The sequence below is a fragment of the Pristis pectinata genome, chromosome 19 (assembly GCF_009764475.1).
Source record: "Pristis pectinata isolate sPriPec2 chromosome 19, sPriPec2.1.pri, whole genome shotgun sequence".
In the NCBI taxonomy this organism is placed as follows: Eukaryota; Metazoa; Chordata; class Chondrichthyes; order Rhinopristiformes; family Pristidae; genus Pristis; species Pristis pectinata.
The window spans coordinates 22,110,819-22,129,097 of NC_067423.1; the positions used below are offsets into that span (position 1 = coordinate 22,110,819).

The 18,279-nt window shown below is 41.6% G+C and overlaps 1 protein-coding gene across 5 annotated transcripts in view; it reads right to left on the minus strand.

Moving 5' to 3' along the window:
* Positions 1–8,929: 8,929 nt before the first annotated feature.
* Positions 8,930–18,279, minus strand: part of sema3c (sema domain, immunoglobulin domain (Ig), short basic domain, secreted, (semaphorin) 3C) — an 88,181-nt gene continuing 78,831 nt past the window's right edge. For 4 of the 5 annotated variants that reach the window (XM_052033760.1, XM_052033758.1, XM_052033761.1 and 1 more), the window contains 4 exons: positions 17,890–18,047; positions 16,434–16,501; positions 13,554–13,684; positions 8,944–11,321 (listed from right to left, as the gene is read on the minus strand). In XM_052033760.1, the coding sequence (XP_051889720.1) occupies positions 10,902–11,321; positions 13,554–13,684; positions 16,434–16,501; positions 17,890–18,047 (777 nt within the window). In that variant the 3' untranslated portion in view covers positions 8,944–10,901. Of the gene's footprint in view, positions 11,322–13,553; positions 13,685–16,433; positions 16,502–17,889; positions 18,048–18,279 lie in introns of all 5 variants that reach the window. The other variant, XM_052033762.1, reaches the window with a different exon arrangement.

An 18,279-nucleotide genomic window follows, 5' to 3' on the forward strand; every position in this document is an offset into this window, starting at 1 on the left:
GGTACTTCACAGTTAAAATTAATTTCTGGCCTGTGGTCATGCTGGCATTTATTTCCTTCTCTTGTTGATCTTAAGATGGTGATGAGCTTTCTTTTTGAATCACTGTCCATGTGATGCAGGGACTCTCATGTCACATTGTCAGGTAAAAGGTTCCAGCATCCTGTCCCAGTGACCTCTCACCTTTCATGACCTTGAATCTCCTTAGTTTTGTTCCTACTCCCACCACACAGTGGCTGACCCTTTGTTAACCTTCCCTTTATCATTCTTCCATTGCTAGTGGTAGCTTTCATGCCCAGTTTAACAACAGCTGGATTGTGGCTGTTTTGCTGTGACCCAGAGAGCAGTATTGCACATTGTGACATTTTTATGAGCCTCAGTGATTGATTTTCTCTGGTCACCAGTGAGATATTTTGAGTATTTTAGCCCTAGCATCCCTTTATTCTGTCCAATTCCCTGCCCCCAATATGTCAAGTACGACCTGATCTTTCTATAGCTTACTCTTCTCTCCACCATACCTCCTTCTATGGGTGCTGTAACTCGGTGGCAAATGCATCCAGCTTCCTACAAAGCATCTCGCAACATTTATATGCGACTTGTGTGAGTGTGCTTAAATGATTTTCCTATTCATGTCTTTGTTGATTCAAATTTTGCAGCCCCCACTCTCTTTTATGCTTCTATTAGACCATGAATGTTACCGGAGTGCAGCAAGGATCAGCAAATAAATTAAATTAAATGCTATAGTTTTTCTTTGGAAGTATATAGGAAAACAAGAGTGCATAAAGTGCTCTTTGGTTACCACTCTTGCTTTTGGCATTGGACCTTAAAGATGCCCACCTCTAATATCCATGTAATAGGAGTGACCTCATTCAATTCAACATTGAACTATCCACTTGCATGATAGTCATCATCATTAGAAATTCTATAGAGATCACATGGGCTAATGCAGTTCCTACCAACCACTGATTGTCTACAACCTCTTTCCATCAGTCTTATTATTACAGTCATAGTGTCACAGAGTCATACAGCATGGAAAAAGGCCCTTTGCCCAACTAGTCCATGCCGACCAAGATGCCCCATGCAAGCGGGTCCCATTTGCCAGTGTTTGGCTCATAACCTTCTAAACCTTTATAATCCATGTAACTGTCCAACTGTTTTATAAAAGTTGTTATTGTACCCACCTCAACCACTTCCTCTGGCAGCTCATTCCACATGGATACCACCCTTTGTATAAAAAAGTTGCCCCTTATGTTCTTATTAAATCTTTCCCTTCTCACCTTAAACTTATGCCCTCTAGTTCTTGATATCCCAGCTTGCGAAAAAGACTGAGTGCATTCACCCTGTCTGTGCCCCTCATGATCTTATACACCTCTCAGTCTCCTATGCTCCAAGGAATAAAGCCCTAGCTTATCCAACCTCTCCCTATAACTCAGCCCCTCAAGTCCTGGGAGCATCATTGTAAATCTTTTCTGCACTCTTTCCAGTTTAATAACATCTTTTCTATAGCAGGGCAACCAAAACTGAACACAATACTCCAAGTGTGGCCTCACCAGCGTCCTGTACAACTGCATGATGACCACCCAACTTTTATACTCATTGCCCTGACTCATGAAGGCCAGTGTGCCAAAAGCCTTCTTCACCACCCCGTCTACCTGTGATTCCACTTTCAGTGAGCCATGTACTTGTACTCCGTGGTCCCTTTGTTCTACAAATTATTGTGACAATAATTTTTAGACTCCATATTATTGTGACAATTCAGTGAAGAGTACAAACAATATGGACTTCATTGAGGGATAGATTGAAACTCTGTTGTATTTTTAATTTTGTAAATATTGTCAAATTGCATGGAAACAAGTCCTTCGCCTTATCATGTTCATACAGACTATCAAGCACCTCTCTATATTAATTCTAGTTACCAGCACTTGGTCTGTAGCTGACTATGACTTGGCAATTCAATTGCTTGTCCAGATGCTTCTGAAATGTTGTGAAAATATTTGTCTCCCCCACCTTCTCAGGTAGCATCTTCCAAAAAATTCTTCCACAGATCCTCCCTAAATCTCTTACCCTTCACCATAAACCTCTGTTCTCAGACACCTCTGCCATGGGAAAAAGTTTCTTACCATCTACCCTATCTATGCCTCTCAAAATTATGTATACATCTATCAGGTCTCCTCTTAACCTTCACTTCTGCAAGTGGTATTAGCAGACTTTGTCCATCTCCATTTGCACCAAGTCCATTTACAGCCACTCTTAGAGTGTAAATCTGGCATTCTGGGTAAGAGAAATTAAGTTCCTTTCCCTGCTTTATATCACTAAGCTGTTTTATTTGGTGCTGAATATGGAGAGCAGTTGATTCCTGTTTCCCTTCAGGGCTGGGCACAAGAAGATGGCACCCCAAGGGTGCAGGAGTAGCCAGAAACTGTCTGTAACTTTACTTTCATTCATTTCAATTCTGCATGACATATTCTTTCAACAGATCAAACTTTTACCTCGGGCAAAATCTGGCAAATGCTATTCAATTGCTGTTCTGTGTTGAATTCAGCTTGGACAGTTACAGTGAAAACTGTAGCTACGTTGGGGAAAATCTTCCACAGAGTGGTGGATGGATACGCCCTCATCGAGTCCTACAGGGCAGCTCAAACTTCCACAGACTTCCATCTCTCAGGCTGGGAAATCCATGTGCTGAAGCATGTCAGGTACAATGCAGCAAACCCACTGATATCAATGGGAGAAATTGGCTGGCAGGAGAATCGTCATTAAAGCATTAAAGCTTTCCCTTTTTACTTTCCTTTTGGTACCAATTATCTCAGCATCTGCTTGACCACAATGGAGGAATGTGAGACCACACTAAATTAACATTCCAAATCATAAAACTAACCATACAAATATTAACAGAGACACAAAAGATGCTGGGAACTGGAGCAACACACACAAAATGCTGGAGGAACTCAGCAGGTCGGGCAGCATCTATGGAGGGAAATAAGCAGTTGATGTTGCGGGTTGAGACACTGTCTGGCCTCTTTGAGGCCAGATGCAGGTTGGAGGAGCAACCCCTCATATTCCGCCTTGGTGGTCTCCAACCTGATGGCATCAACATCGATTTCTCTAACTTCTGGTAACCCCTCCCTTCTGTTTTCCCTTCCCCTCCCCTTGTCTTCCCTCATTCCTGTGGCCCCCTCACCCCTTCTCTTTCCCCTTCCCTGCCCTCACTACTGCCTATCACCTCCCTCTGGTCCTCCACTGCCTTTCCTTTATTGCATAGTCTACCGTCCTCTCCTACTGGATTCCTTCCTCTTCAGCCCCTTGCCTCTTCCACCCATCACCCTCCCAGCTTCTCACAACACTCCCTTTCATCCCCCCTGCCGCACCCACCTACCTTCCCCCTCTCACCTGGACTCACCTATCACCTGCCAGCTTGTGCTCCTCCCCCTCCCCTTCCCCCTCCCCTTTTATTCTGGCTTCTGCCCTCTTCCTTTCCAGTCCTGATGTAGGGTCTTCACCCAAAACATAGACTGTTCATTTCCCTCCTTAGATGCTGCCTGACCTGCTGAATTCCTCCATCATTTAGTGTGTGTTGCATACAAGTATTAACTTGTCACCATTGTGCATTTTCTTGGTGCCTGTGGTCTAAGTGTCTTTGGTTATTCTGTGCACCCTCCCGGGCTAGTGGATGACTAATGACATGCAGTGATGGAAACAGCAAAAGTCCTTACAGGATGCCCTCAAGAAGCTCTGTCCAGAGAGCCTAGCTTTGGACTGAGCCATCCAGATATAAGGTGCAGGAGTCAGAGCTGTCTAGCAGACAATGAACAGCATCTGCATCAAATGTGGGGCAGGGTGGGGGCACAAATGTTGTTGCCCTGAGAAAAGACAGCAGATTCATGCTGAACTCAGTTATTGTCATTCCCTTTGGGTGAAACACCAGCGACTGTGTGGTCTTTTGGAGGACTGATTGGGGGAGAATCTTCAAACCCTCAGTTAGGAGTTATGGAACCATGGAGCAGGTCACCCATCATCTTGGCTGCAGTCTGTGCATTGCTTGGTAAGCCCTGGGAATAGAAATAAAATGCAAAATATTAACTTTGAACCAGAAAAAAACAAAATATCTGCACATTAATCAAGAAAAGGAGTTCAATTTATTTCATTAAGTGTTGCAACACCCTGCTGATGACACTGGTTCATCCAGTAGGGATTCTCAGCCTCAGGTGATTTATGACTGCACTTCTGTGTGGTGTGTTGAACTCCTAATAAACCATTAGCATCAGAACAGGCCTTGCTGAAAGATACATGAGTGCTGACATGGTAATATTTTCCTGCATTTGCTGCCTCTTAGTAAAGGTTGATATCATTCCTCCCACAGTCACTACTCTGAGCAGTTACTGTTGAGCTCAAAAAATAAGTTGGCTTGTGGAAAGCCACTTCATCCTCATCGTAATGAGATTTATGCACTGTTCTCTAAAGGTCAGAGCACAATGGAATTTTCCATAAGCAATTGGATCACTGCCTTCTCTTCCTCTCGTCAGAATAAATCTTAATCATTAGTTTACTGAAGGCAAAGCTACTGTGACAACCATCTGAGAGTGGGCAATAGGGGAAGACATGTATGCAGAGTCTTGAGAGGGTCGATAACCAAAAAATCCATATAAATATTTGTCCAGAGTAATGGAATTCATATTGATTTGTTTTATTTTTCTCAGATACATGTGCCAAAGCTTCCCATTCGAGCAAATTGGTATTGGTTTATTATTGTCACTTGTACCAAAGTACAGTGAAAAACTTGTCTTCTATACCGTTCGTACAGATCAATTCATTACACAGTGCATTGAGGTAGTACAATAACAGAATACAGAGTAAAGTGTCACAGCTACAGACTAAGTGCAGTGCAGGTAGACAATAAGGTGCAAAGTCATAACAAGGTAGCTTATGAGGTCAAGAGTCCATCTCATCGTATAAGGGAACCGTTCAATAGTCTTATCACAGTGGGATAAAAGCTGTCCCTGAGCTATGTGGTATGTGCCCTCAGGCTCCTGTATCTTCTGCCTGATGGGAGAGGGGAGAAGAGAGAATGACCCGGGTGGGTGGGGTCTTTGATTCTGCTGGCTGCTTCACCAAGGCAGCAAGAGGTATAGACAGAGTCCATGGAGGGAAGGCTGGTTTCCGTGACGCGCTGGGCTGTGTCCACAAGTCTCTGCACTTTCTTGCGGTCCTGGGCAGAGCTGTTGCCATACCAAGCCATGATGCATCCAGATAGGATGCTTTCTATGGTGCATCAATAAAAGTTGGTAAATGTCAAAGGGGACATGCCAAATTTCTTTAGCCTCTTGAGGAGTTAGAGACACTGGTGAGCTTTCTTGGCCATGGCATCTACATGGTTGGACCAGGACAGATGATTGGTGATGTCCACTCCAAGAAACTTGAAGCTCTCAACCCTCTCGACCTCAGCACCGTTGATGTAGACAGGTGCATGTACCCCACCCCCTTTCCTGAAGTCAATGACCAGCCCTTTTGTTTTCCTGACATTGAGGGAAAAGTTGTTGTCATGACACCATGTCATTGAGCTCTCTATCTCCTTCCTGTACTCTGACTCATCATTATTTGAAATACGGCCCACTACGGTGATACATTTTCTGCAAACTTGTAGGTGGAATTAGAGCAGAATCTGGCCACGCAGTCATTATAGGGAGTAGAGGGCTGAGAACGCAGCCTTGTGGGGCACCAGTGTTGAGAATAATCGTGCTGGAGGTGCTGTTGCCTATCCTCACTGATTGCAGTCTGTTGGTCAGAAAGTCAAGGATCCATTTACAGAGGGAGGTGTTGAGTCCCAGGTCTCGGAATTTGGTGATGAGTTTGCTTGGAATTATAGTATTGAAGGTGGAGCTGTAGTCAATAAACAATAGTCTAACGTAGGTGTCTTTGCTGTCCAGATGCTCCAGAGATGAGTATAGGGCCAGGGAGATGGCGTCCACTGTGGACTTGTTTCGGTGGTAGGCGAATTGCAGTGGGTTGTCTGGGAAGCTGGAGTTAATGCGTGCCATGACCAGCGTCTTGAAGCACTTCATGATGGTGGATGTCAGAGCCACCGGTTGGTAGTCATTAAGGCATGTTACCTTGTTTTTCTTAGGCACCGGCTTGGTAGTGGTCTTCTTAAAGCAGGTGGGAACATCAGATTGAAGCAGGGAGAGGTTAAATATGTCTGCAAATACCCCTTACAGCTGATCAGCACAATATCTGAGCACACAGCCAGGGACACCAGCCGGACCAGATGTTTTCCTCAGGTTCACTCTCCGGAAGACTGATCTTACGTCCTCAACAGTGACCACTGGTTCAGTTGCATTGGAGGCTGTCAGGGTGGGTGGTGACATATCAATCCCTTTCTGTTCAAAACGTGCATAGAATGCGTTAAGCTCATCAGGAATGGATGCGCTGTTGTTGACTATGCTGCTCGACTTTGATTTGTAGTCTGTTATAGCATGTCACACTGCCACAATTGATGACTGGTCTGGGACTCGATTTTGAACCGGTATTGTCTTTTGGCATCTCTGATAGCTTTACAGAGGTCATATCTAGATTTCTTGTGAAGGTCTGGTCACCTGATTGGAATGCAGCAGTCCTCGACTTCAGTAGGGAGTGGATCTCCCGGTTCATCCATGGTTTGGGAACACATGCATTGTCCTCTTTGGTACACGGTCCTCAACACAGTTGCTGATAAAGTCCATGATGGTGGTGACGTACACATTATGGCTGGCAGCTGAGCCTTTGAACATGGACTAGTCCACTGACTCAAAGCAGTCGTGTAGAAGCTCATCTGTTTCCTCAGACCAGCACTGCACGACTCTCTGTACTGCATCCTCCCGATTCAGTTCCTGTTTGTATGCAGGGAGAAGGAGCACAGCCTGGTGGTCTGATTTCCCAAACTGAGGGTGAGGGGTGGCTTGGAAGGCATCTTTGGTGGTTGTATAGCAACGGTCAAGGATGTTGGGCCCCTGGTGGGACAGGAGACGTGCTGGTAGTACTTTGGTAACACACTCTTGTGGTTGGCCTGGTTGAAGTCACTTGCAATGATGAAGAGGACCTCAGGATATCCTGTTTCAAAGCTGTTGACCGTAGAGTATATTTCATTGAGTGCAGGCTTCATGTCCGTCTGGGGTGGGATGTAGACTGCCATCAGGACAGCTGAAGTGAACTCCCGTGGCAGATAGTATGGTTGACACTTCACCATTAGATATTCCAGGCTGGGTGAGCAGGAACTCGCCAGGACCATCACGTCTGAACACCACAAGTTATTGATTAAGAAGCAGAACCCTCCACCTCTAATTTTGCCCGAGGATGCTGTATGGTTCATTCGATGAATTGAGAAGCCCTCAAGTTGAATGGAACAGTCAGGTGAAGCAGGTGTAAGCTACTTTTTGGTGAGACATAGCACACAGCCGTCCCTCACATCTCTTTGGTAGGTCAGTCTTGTCCTTAGTTCATCCACATTGTTCTCAATGGCCTGGACGTTGGCTAATAGTATGCTGGGGAGGGCTGTCTTGTATCCACACTGTTTCAGCCTCATCTGCAGCCCAGCCCTCTTACTATGGGAAGATTTAAAGTATGGGGGCCTAGAAATTCAATGGCACTGGTGGAGATTAACTGTTGCTGACCAGTGTGGCAATGACCATATTGGTCCTGGGCCTAGGACAGCAAGATTCAGTGGTGCCCAAAGCACTGATGAATGGACATTATACACACTTCTTCATCTGTTGCACCATGGTAGAGTGCTTGAAGAAAGTTATCAGATAAGTCTGTAACCAGGAAGTTCTGGGGACAGGGGAGATCAGGATCAGGGGCTGTGGGATGACTTAGGGCATTGGTCATGAGTCAGGGCTTGGAATGTGATCTCAATGAGGGCTCCAGTTGGGGTTTGGATTGGGGAGCCAGTTCCAGAGTTGGGGGTTTTGGGTTAGGAAACTAAGGCCGGAATTGGAGGCAATCCGAGATATGAGACTGTCTGGGCAAGAGGGAAAAAACTCAGGCAGTTTGTGCCAGAGTTGGGTTTGATCAGAAGGCAGAACAAGACTCAGGAGTGAGTTTGAGAGGAACTTCGGAGCCAGTTGAGATGTTGAGTGGAAAAACAAAATGAGTGTTCATGGCTCGAGTCATACCTGGAAGGAAGAGGTTCCATTGGGTTTGGAACTGAAAGATAAAATCAGAAAAGGGAGCAAAATGGCTGGTCTACGGCGGGCAGCTTGGAGGGGAGATAAGTAAACTATCTGAATGATGCTCCCTGTCCTGGGCTGGGACTTTCTCAGAGAAAATGCTGTTAAAACACAATAGTTCTGAATGTGCCCAATGACAGTCTCACAGTGCAGTGTGACCTACTTTCCCAGGCAATGCTTAAAGGAATATTGCACTGGAAACAACATTTTTCCATGATGTCCAGTGCATAAATGCAGTCTGAAACCAGCAGACCCTTCAGTGATGCAATTTGACCTCAAATTCATCACAATCACATTCCCTTTAGCAAATAACTGATGTTCATATTTGTTGCACTGAAAAAATGCTACTTATAAGAATGTTTATGTCAGATTTTATCTATCTATCCATCTGTAGGATTTCCAGATCAACTCTTCCATAGCTAATCTCAGCCTGTGTGGAGATATCCATCCACACCACTGGTCTCAGTACCTGTGGGTTAAGGAGGTGAAAGGAAACATCCTTCCTTGCCTTCTATCCTGGGATTCCTGTTGGAAAGCCTGCATTTGTTAGGTGGTGAAAATGAAAAGGATCAGAATGGTCCTGAGTCAGGTTACTTTAAGGCAATGGGTGTCTGTTAATCTGCTTCATAATATCTATGCCACCAGGACAGGGAGGTGGAAAAGATCAACAGTCCTTCTAACACAAGGCATACAGGGAGTTGGAGAGAGAACATGCATATTAGAAAAGATTCATTGAGTCTTTGAAGATTTATTATCATCACCATGAAAATACATTGTGTCATGTTTTACATAATTTAGATCAGAAGAATTTAATCTAGATTTTATCTTCACGTTAATTTCTATTTTATAGGAACATAAAGTTCTGTTTAATTTGCCATTTTCTATGACAGTAATGCAATTTTCATAAAAACTGTACAAAGATATTTGAACTTGCAGGTTACACTGGCAGATGGAAATGCTTTTTGTACTCAATCTACACATTACATCATACCAAATAACATTTAAACTTACCAAAACATTTAAACATACTAAATAATATCGTAAACATTTACAAGAAAGACACATAACACATTTATCTTTACAACCTACAGGTTGATTCTAGCAGGAATGCTAGAGGCAACTGATTCCATTTGTGATTATTTTTGCAGGTTATGCTCCACAACATTAATCAACATGTCTTTGAGTTTGGCGATGTGTAGATGTATTACTCAGAGATTATACTCACTTACCTAATGAAGATTTGTTTTTATTTAATGACCAAATATTGTTCCATTTTCATTGTGGATTATTTGTTTCACAAAGGATAACTGTTTTTTCATTCTCTGCATCTCATTCTCTGCGGCACGGTAGCGTAGCGATTAGTGCGACGCTATTACAGCACCAGCGATGGGGTTCAATTCCCGTCGCTGTCTGTAAGGAGTTTGTACGTTCTCCCGTGTTTGTGTGGGTTTCCTCCGGGTGCTCCGGTTTCCTCCCACATTACAAACACGTACGGGTAGGTTAATTTGGGGTTTAAAATGGGCAGCGCGGACTCGTTGGGCTGGAAGGGCCTGTTACCACGCTGTAAATAAAGTTTTAAAAAAAAGTGGATAAGGGGCAATGCAATAACAAAACAAATGCTAAAAGTGTGAAATGGAAACAGCAAATATTACAAACGCACAGCAAATCAATTGACAGGTCTTTAGAACCTGGAGGAAAGTTTTTGTGCATAACGCTAACCTTAATTCCCTTGTAAAAGGTGACTGGATTGCTGTGTCCTTCCAATATGTCCTGTTAATATTTCTGATGTACAGCAGCTTTAAGTTTTCAAGGTAACAATTTTTTTCTACAGTATAATAGCTATTTTTAAATAAATTGATGTATATTTAATACTTAGTGAATTGATTTCTTAAGATAATTTCCCTCCAGGATTTCCTCTTAAGATACCAACACCATCACATTTTACATAATTATACATAATATTAAAGCGCAAGTCCTATTATTCCTTCGACGTCCCAAACTCTCCCTATAGCAGAATGTCATGACTAGTACCACACCAAACTGATCATATGTTTTTTCATGGAGCAAGGTAGCGTAGTGGTTGGCGCAATGCTATTACAGCGCCAGCGATCGGGTTTCGACTCCCGTCACTGTCTGTGAGGAGTTTGTACATTCTCCCTTGTCTGTGTGGGTTTCTGCCGGGCGCTCCAGTTTCCTCCCACATTCTAAAGACGTACGGGTAGGTTAATTTGGAGTTTAAAATGGGCAGCGCGGACTCGTTGGGCTGGAAGGGCCTGTTACCACGCTGTAAAAATTTAAAAACATGAATGTATTGGCCCACCCTGATCACTAAATTCTGATGAGCTGGTCATACGTTTGGCTCCTTAGCCAAGACTAAAGTTGTGGAAGTCAAAGGGCTACAGCAGCTTTAGATTACAGATCGAAGGCAGAGGTCTGAATGAAGTTACCTTTAAATGTTTCAACAGAATACAGCTGCCTTCTAAGTTATTCTAACTAGACAAAAATTAAAACTAAATGCACATCTGGACATTACATATGAAAAAGTATTAAACAGTACTGTTCTGTTAATTATGACATGCACAGACAGTAAGAATTTAGTTGTACTTTTAAAAGATAAAAATAAAAAAAAAATGACTACAGATGTATTCTGTACAATTTATATTAAATAGGTTCATACTGACAAAGACATTCTTTGTAGGCAGTCCTTTAAGTAACAGGCAAATGGTTTCTTCTATTTCGACTTTTTCTTCTGTTGATGAGGGCCTTTAGTTTTGAATGATCTATTCTAATTGATAGTCCCTCCCCATTCTGTCTCTGCTTGTGCCAACTCTCTTTGCAGTACTTATTGATTGCCTGCATTTCTGAGTAACTGAATAGCCCTACCAGATCCTTGTGAAGGACCTGCAAACCACCCAGGTCATTGGCAGCTCTCCAAGGCCATGATGTCCCTTTGTTAATTTTGGAGGAAACCAATTCTGTATCAACAACCTTCAGCTTGACCTTGGACACGGTGCTTTTAAAGTTGTTCTCAGTGGCAATGCAGTGATACATCCCTCTGTCATTGCTTTGTACAGAACGAATCAAGAGGCCATGTTCGGTTACTAGAATTCTGTCATCTTGCTTTACCTGTTTGCAAAGAGACACTCATTTTAAAATACTGTGCAGCTTAAGGGAGAAAAACAACTCTGAACAAATCATGCTCATCTTGAATCTCATTCCCTGGTGCAACATGGGATAAAGGTTTAAACCGCTAGAGAGGTACAGAGAGTAGGTTGGGAGAAAGGGCTACCCTGGCCTTTTCTCTTTGCTTTCCTGGAAACCAATCTCTCATGCTATTGGGCAAGACTGAGAGCTGGCTACTGATACAAAATGACAATAACACAACAATGGAAGGAAAGCCACTAAGTATATTAACAAAGTTATCAGTAAGTCCAACAAATTAAATAAATAATAACTACTAAAATCTTGACACAATTCAATGTTTACACATACATCTTGTCAATGAATGGACCCTTGAACAGATTATCACGTTCAGATCATACACTGGCCTCTCTCAGCAGTCAACACAAAGCCAAACAACAGCAACCTTCATCCAGCTGGTATCTTTAATGTAGGAAAGTCAGCTTAACGTGCTCCACAAAAAGGCAATCAGCTGAAACCCAACAGTCACATGAGAAGGGATGACTAAAAGTTTGTCAAGGAAGTGGGAGATTGAGAAGTGATGAGATCTGGGAGGATATTTAGTCTTTGCCTGCTGATATCAAAATGGAGATGAGGAAGGGAGGAAATTTGCTGCCCTGCTCCTCCATTCTCTTGGCTCCACTCGGGAATGTGTGAAGGCAAAGCTGTTTCAGATGGTGCATTGAAGGAGAATGAAATTTTAAGCAGTATGCTACTGATCACATTTCCTGTATGGCAAACTTCATTTAATTAAAAACACTTAAATTTAAAATGATATTAAAAAAAAGTTGAATCCAAAACTGAGAAAAACTGAGGAGAAATTGAATATTGCTGGAAATAGGTTTGCAGATTGCAAAATATAATTAACTTTGCCTGTTTGAGATGGTGGAGGCATTTCCACCACAGCAGACATTTCCAGGTACCAGTGGGACAGTACCACAAGGCAGTATTGCATTCAGAATCCTCAGAGGAATCCTTGTGGTTTGCACTGATGGCAGGTATGTGGTCATCTAGATTACCACGGGGTAATATTGCAACTCTATAAAACTCTGGTTAGACCACACTTAGAGTACTGTGTTCATTTCTGGTTGCCTCATTATAGGAAGAATGTGGAAGCTTTAGAGAGGGTGCAGAGGAGATTTATCAGGATGCTGCCTGGATTAGAGAACATGTCTTATGAGGAAAGGTTGAGGAAAGCTTTTTGGAGCATAGGAGGATGAGAGGCGACTTGATAGAGGTGTATAAGATTATGAGGGGCATAGCTAGACAGCCAGCACCTTTTTCCCAGGGCAGCAGTGGCAAATACCAGAGGACATCCACTTAAGGTGAGTGGATGAAAGTTTAGGGGAGATGTCAGAGGCAGGTTTTCCAGGCACCCACCAGAGAGAGTGGTGGGTGTCTGGAATGTACTGCCAGGGGTGGTGGTAGAAGCTTATACAACAAGGATATTTAAGAAACTCTTAGGTAGGCATATGGATGCAAGAAAAATGGAGGGATATGTAGGAGGGAAGGGTTAGATTGATCATGGAGTAGGTTTATGTAGGTTGGCTCAATATTGTGGGCCGAAGGGCCTGTACTGTGCTGTACTGTTCTACATTCTATGTCCTAGATCAACCCAAGCTCCTGTTAATATGAAAAGGTTCTATTCTGCAAATGCGTCTGTGATGTCAGAAACACAGAAGGGAAAACACAATATACTCAGTCCAGATGGGTTATTGAAACAAAAATTCAATTGTTTGGATGCAACAAGAATATTTTTCCTTAATAACTTTAGAAACATTTCTAAAATCATTCATGCACATTGCTATTTGTGTTATCTTGTCACCAGAGTTAATGATTCAGGTTGATGACACTTCAGAATGCAGAACCTAGTTTTAAAGGCAAAATTAGGTTTAAGGTGCAGAGAATGGGAGAAGGGATGGAAGAACTAAAGGGAAGGTTTGTTATCAGGTGGAGGGCAAGAGAGATGAAATGACAGAAGGACTGATAGAGCCAGGATAAGGTAGATGAATGACAACAGATTTGTCTAGAACAACTTAAACAGGAGATGACAAACAGAATCTGAAGTTACCAGAAGATGAAGAAAAACAAAACTGAACACTAGAAATATGAGATATGAAGTTGGAGCTGTTGATTCACTCATCTGATTAATTAAAACGAAACTGTAAAAATACACACCTCCTTTCTTCTGTCATTTGCTTTCTGTATTAACCATTTGATGGATGCTTGGGGAGACTTTGGTGTGCACTCGAGGAAGGCAGTGCTATTTTTCACTCCATATTGCACAGACTCCACAGCATTTCTGTATGCTGAAATTAATGCACATTTTAAACATACGTAATACACATGTATTACATGACACATTAAGGTACAAAAAGCTTGAAATGTGGATCATATTGCCAAATTATCCTGGATCCCATGAGTTTTAATCTATTGCACTAGTTTCCCACATGGGACATTAAAAGCCTATTGAAGTCCACGTAGACTATGTCAAACACGCTATTTTATCAACTAACTTAGATTTTTTCAAGGAGATAACAATTAGATTAGTCAGACAAGACCTTTACTTCATCCCATGCAGATCATCCCTGCCTCTCCAACTGCTGATTAATCCTGTCCTTCAAAATTTTTTCCCAACAATATCCCTTTGGTTGCATATAATTTAATAAAGGAAAATGGCATATTTGTAAATAATCTAGAATATTTGTCTGCATTTTAACTTTGGATATGTGTTCTTTATCTCGAAACAGATGCTGATGATTTTATGGGACTTAAGTTTTGCAAACAAGCCTAGGAATTTAAAGGAGGTAAAATATGTACAAACTGAGGGGGCATTTTGTGCATATTTAAGTGCATTTTGTGCACTTAAAAATGCTTTAAATATTTTCTAATTCAAAGTTCTAATTCAATTTTTCCTCCCAATGACGCAGAATGATCAGTTAACATTTTTTATATTTTTTGAAGCAAATTGAATTGATTCTACACAAGATAATTGGAAGCAAGCAGTGTTTCTTTAAGACCCTGAGCTTTCAAACTTCTCTCATGGCTTGTGAAGGGAAGTTGAAATACATTGAAAAGTAAATTGTGAATGAAAGCAAGAAAAATGCGCTGAGATCTTTCAGTTGCAAACTCCACCGATAAAAACTCTAAAACATTTTATAGGAAAGTGATGTTCATAAACTTGACCCATTCTTATTGTTATTCCTAACAGTTTGGCATGTGGTCGTCATTCAGTTGTATGATTTTTCAGTATGCCAATGCACATCACCAATGCAAGTAACTGTGGGAATAGGCAGACGAGAATGGATCCTTTTCCCACAAAGCATTGTCCAGTTACACACCAGTTGTCATTGAAAAACCTTATGATACGTTACATTATCAGGAAGTTATTGATACTTTCAGAACAGTTTACCGTGGGAGAGCAAGGTCATATTGGGAAGATGAGAAGGGAGAAAGAAACAATGTTTTTAAAAAGCTTCAGAAGGCAGATAAAGAATTAGCCAGCTTGAAAGAAAAAAATTGCAGAGAGTTGAATGTCTGAAATATCACTGCCCAAAGGTACGGTTAAGGCCCAGGAGAAAATATTTTATAGAATACACTTGTCTGTTCATCAGGTTTCTATCATGTTAAGAAACAGACACTCCCATCAGCTCTGATAACATTAAAAATAACCAGTCCAGGAGTGGAGCCCAGCAGGCATGCTTGCACATGCATGAGCAGACCTACTTGAACATTCATCTCCTGACTTGCTGCACAGCACAGAACAGCACACCTGGCAATGTAACTTGGGTCTATTGACTGCTCAATATTGTCTACAGATGCCAGTGTGAAAGTGCAGACAAGCTGCAGCTTTCAAATGTGGTTCATAAAATGATCAAAAAGCTTCTCTCTTTTTAATGGAATGGAATTCCAAAAGAGGATGGAAATTTGAGTACTTACTCATGATAAAACAGTACAGGAATGTTAAGTTCATTCTAAGGGATTTCTTCTTTGTAGTTTTTTTTAAATACTTGTAATTTTTGTATGACATGTAAGTAACATTTGCTTATAGTTTACGAGGTAGACAATTCTTGGAATTTTTTTCTGGATGATGCTTTGTCAAGAAGACATTTATATTTCTTTGCTCTCAACTTAGATGTGTCAAATGGAATCTTTTATTTGCCTGCCTAAATGCACACAGACAAGGACTTCCAGCCATGCCACAGAAATATAATAAAAATACCTAGACAGCAGTGAGGATGAACTTCTAAAACATGCAGTAATAAGACCAGAAAATTGAGTTTATTCAGTTTTGTGAAAAGCCTGGAGCAAGCACAATTGGAGGATACTCACATCTGAGTTTTGGGAGGATGATAGAAATGTATTCAAATGGAAAGTTTGATGAATAGGCATAAATGATTGAGGAAGTTTACCATATTGCACTGATACTGTTAATTCACTGGTGTGCAAATCCCAAGCCAATGAGTTGACCTGGATCTAGACAAAAGGTACAGATGCAAACACAGAGCACGTTCCAGGACAAAAAGTCATCCCAAAATAATAACCGTAAAAAAAACTCACACAGCCTTGAACAGAATGAACTGGGAGTGACCATTGGACAAGCCTCTATCTCATTTATATGGAACTTTTTTAGTTAGCATTTGAACCAGGTCAATCCCTTTGCTAACATACCAGACAAACTCATCACTGCAAGAGTAGTTGTGGCTCCAAGTGCTGCAGTAAAGAACAGGTCAAATGAACACAAGGGAAAAAAATGGAAGAATATGTTGATGAGTTTAGAAGAAGCTGAGCATGAAGAAATTCATGTGAAACATAAACACCAGCAGTTGGTCAATATCCTCATCGATATAACCATGTAAACCACTGCATATTTCCCATATTCTTTTGTCATATTTGAGATTTACAGCCTTCATATTTTTCCTTTATATTAAACAAGTGCTAATTCATAACATCTGATTTACTTCCTGCTACTTTGTGTTGATAAGCAATTTGAAATGTTCCATACCTAATTTTGCAGTGTAAATCACTTTTAAAATCTCTGCAGAATGTAATGCTCACCTTTTAGATTAAAGCCTCTGCACTGGGTCATTGGGTTGCCGTGTCTCACATCCTGTCTACGGCTCCTCCTGTGACCAGAACACAAAATGAATTGTGATGAAGTTTGATCTGTGGGCATTTCTGACCACCTCATGAGCAGTAACATGACAGAAGAGATCTTCCTTCTGCACAATTGATTTATTCAGGACAGTCTCTGCATAAAGTTGAAGGTTTCTGCAGCGCATTTCAGCCTTGGCATTAGGGACAAAATTACCTTGCTGTGCTTCAAGGAAATTGTTCTTTAAAAGATGAAGTTTTCTTTGAAACAAGTTAGCTTTGTCTATCAATACAGCGGAGTTCCAGGAAAGAAACTGCTATTGCTTAATAATCTTCCAGAATATCTTTGCTTATAAGGAGGTTTTCATTTTGTGCTAAACACAATGTCAATCAACAGGCAACTGGACAAAGGTGCAGAGTCCAGGTGCCTTGTATAAGTGGGTTATTAGGAAGCTTCAATCCGTCTACAGGGAACACTGCAAAGAATGATTTGCTTGCCTCCTCCCTTTAAATGCAGAACTTCTTACCTAATGGCCCAACTGGGAATTTATCAGTGTTAATAAAGCTGATTGGTGAAGTATCGTTTGGCATTCTTTGAATCCTGAGCCTGCAATTAAGTATCTTATTACCTCTCCACTGCTGCGTCTGCTGTCTTCATTGGAAAACATTTCATTCTCATCTGCTCCATAAATGGGTACAATGGAGATGTGGACTGGAGTCTGAACAAGTGATTATTTTAATCAAAAGTAAAACATGAAAAGAATCATTCATGGGTGTGATGTGCTAGTTCAGTGTTTGATTCTTCCCTTGCAAATCCAAATTGCACACCTATTCAGAAACTCTCATTAAAAACAGAACCAGTCTCTTCAGGCTGGTGAATACATCTTCTTTCATGAGGATGAAAGCCCCATTCAAATCAGCTCTGGTCCTAGAGAATGTGACAAATACCCTACACTTAAAACTATCATTATGAGTTTGTCCCTCCCTTTGCAATTTCAGCATTACAGACTTGCTTTCATTTCAACGGGGACACTGCTTGTTTGCTGGAATGGGTGAACTGAGAAAATGGCTGCCCATTTGTGAGGATTAAGGTAGTTGATCTAAAGGCTCCTTAGTTTGACAGACAAGGCATCCAGAGAAACACACCAAGCAGATTTTGGTGGTTCTTGTATCATCAGGCCTGTGGAGGGAGAGCAGGGCAATAGTCTTAATGATTTCTTCCTGAGCTGCAAACCTCTTTAGCTCAATGGCTTAATTTATTATATTGTAATCTTTGAGACCACACAGCACAAGCATATAAATATTATGCTTTAACTGAAGGATCTACCTGAGCAATTTTCAAATCATTTGATTGCTGAATACATAGTGAAAATATAACTCTTTTATTAGGACACCATGCAATGTTTGCTGTTTCACTTACCTTTTGCCAGATAGATAAAACCTGGAGCATGATTTGCCATCCCAAGCACAGTAAGGGTCTCTGGCCAAGCAGCAGTCAGCACATGCTGTACCATAGACATGGCAACGATGAAAGGACACCTGCGTAATACCTTCATCAGAGCTTACATATAGTTGTTGCTGAAACAAAAAAGGGATGATAGTGCTTAATATAGATGATTAATTTTTATCCTGTCGACTGAAAAGAACACACTTCTGACACAATTCAACAAGCAGGATCGAGATTGACTTCCTTTTTTCCATAGCTTTGTCCTTCACACTTATCCAGTCTCTCAAATGCATCTATATTAACATAAACATAAGAACATAAGAAATAGGACCAGGAGTAGGCCACCTGGCCCATCGAGCCTGC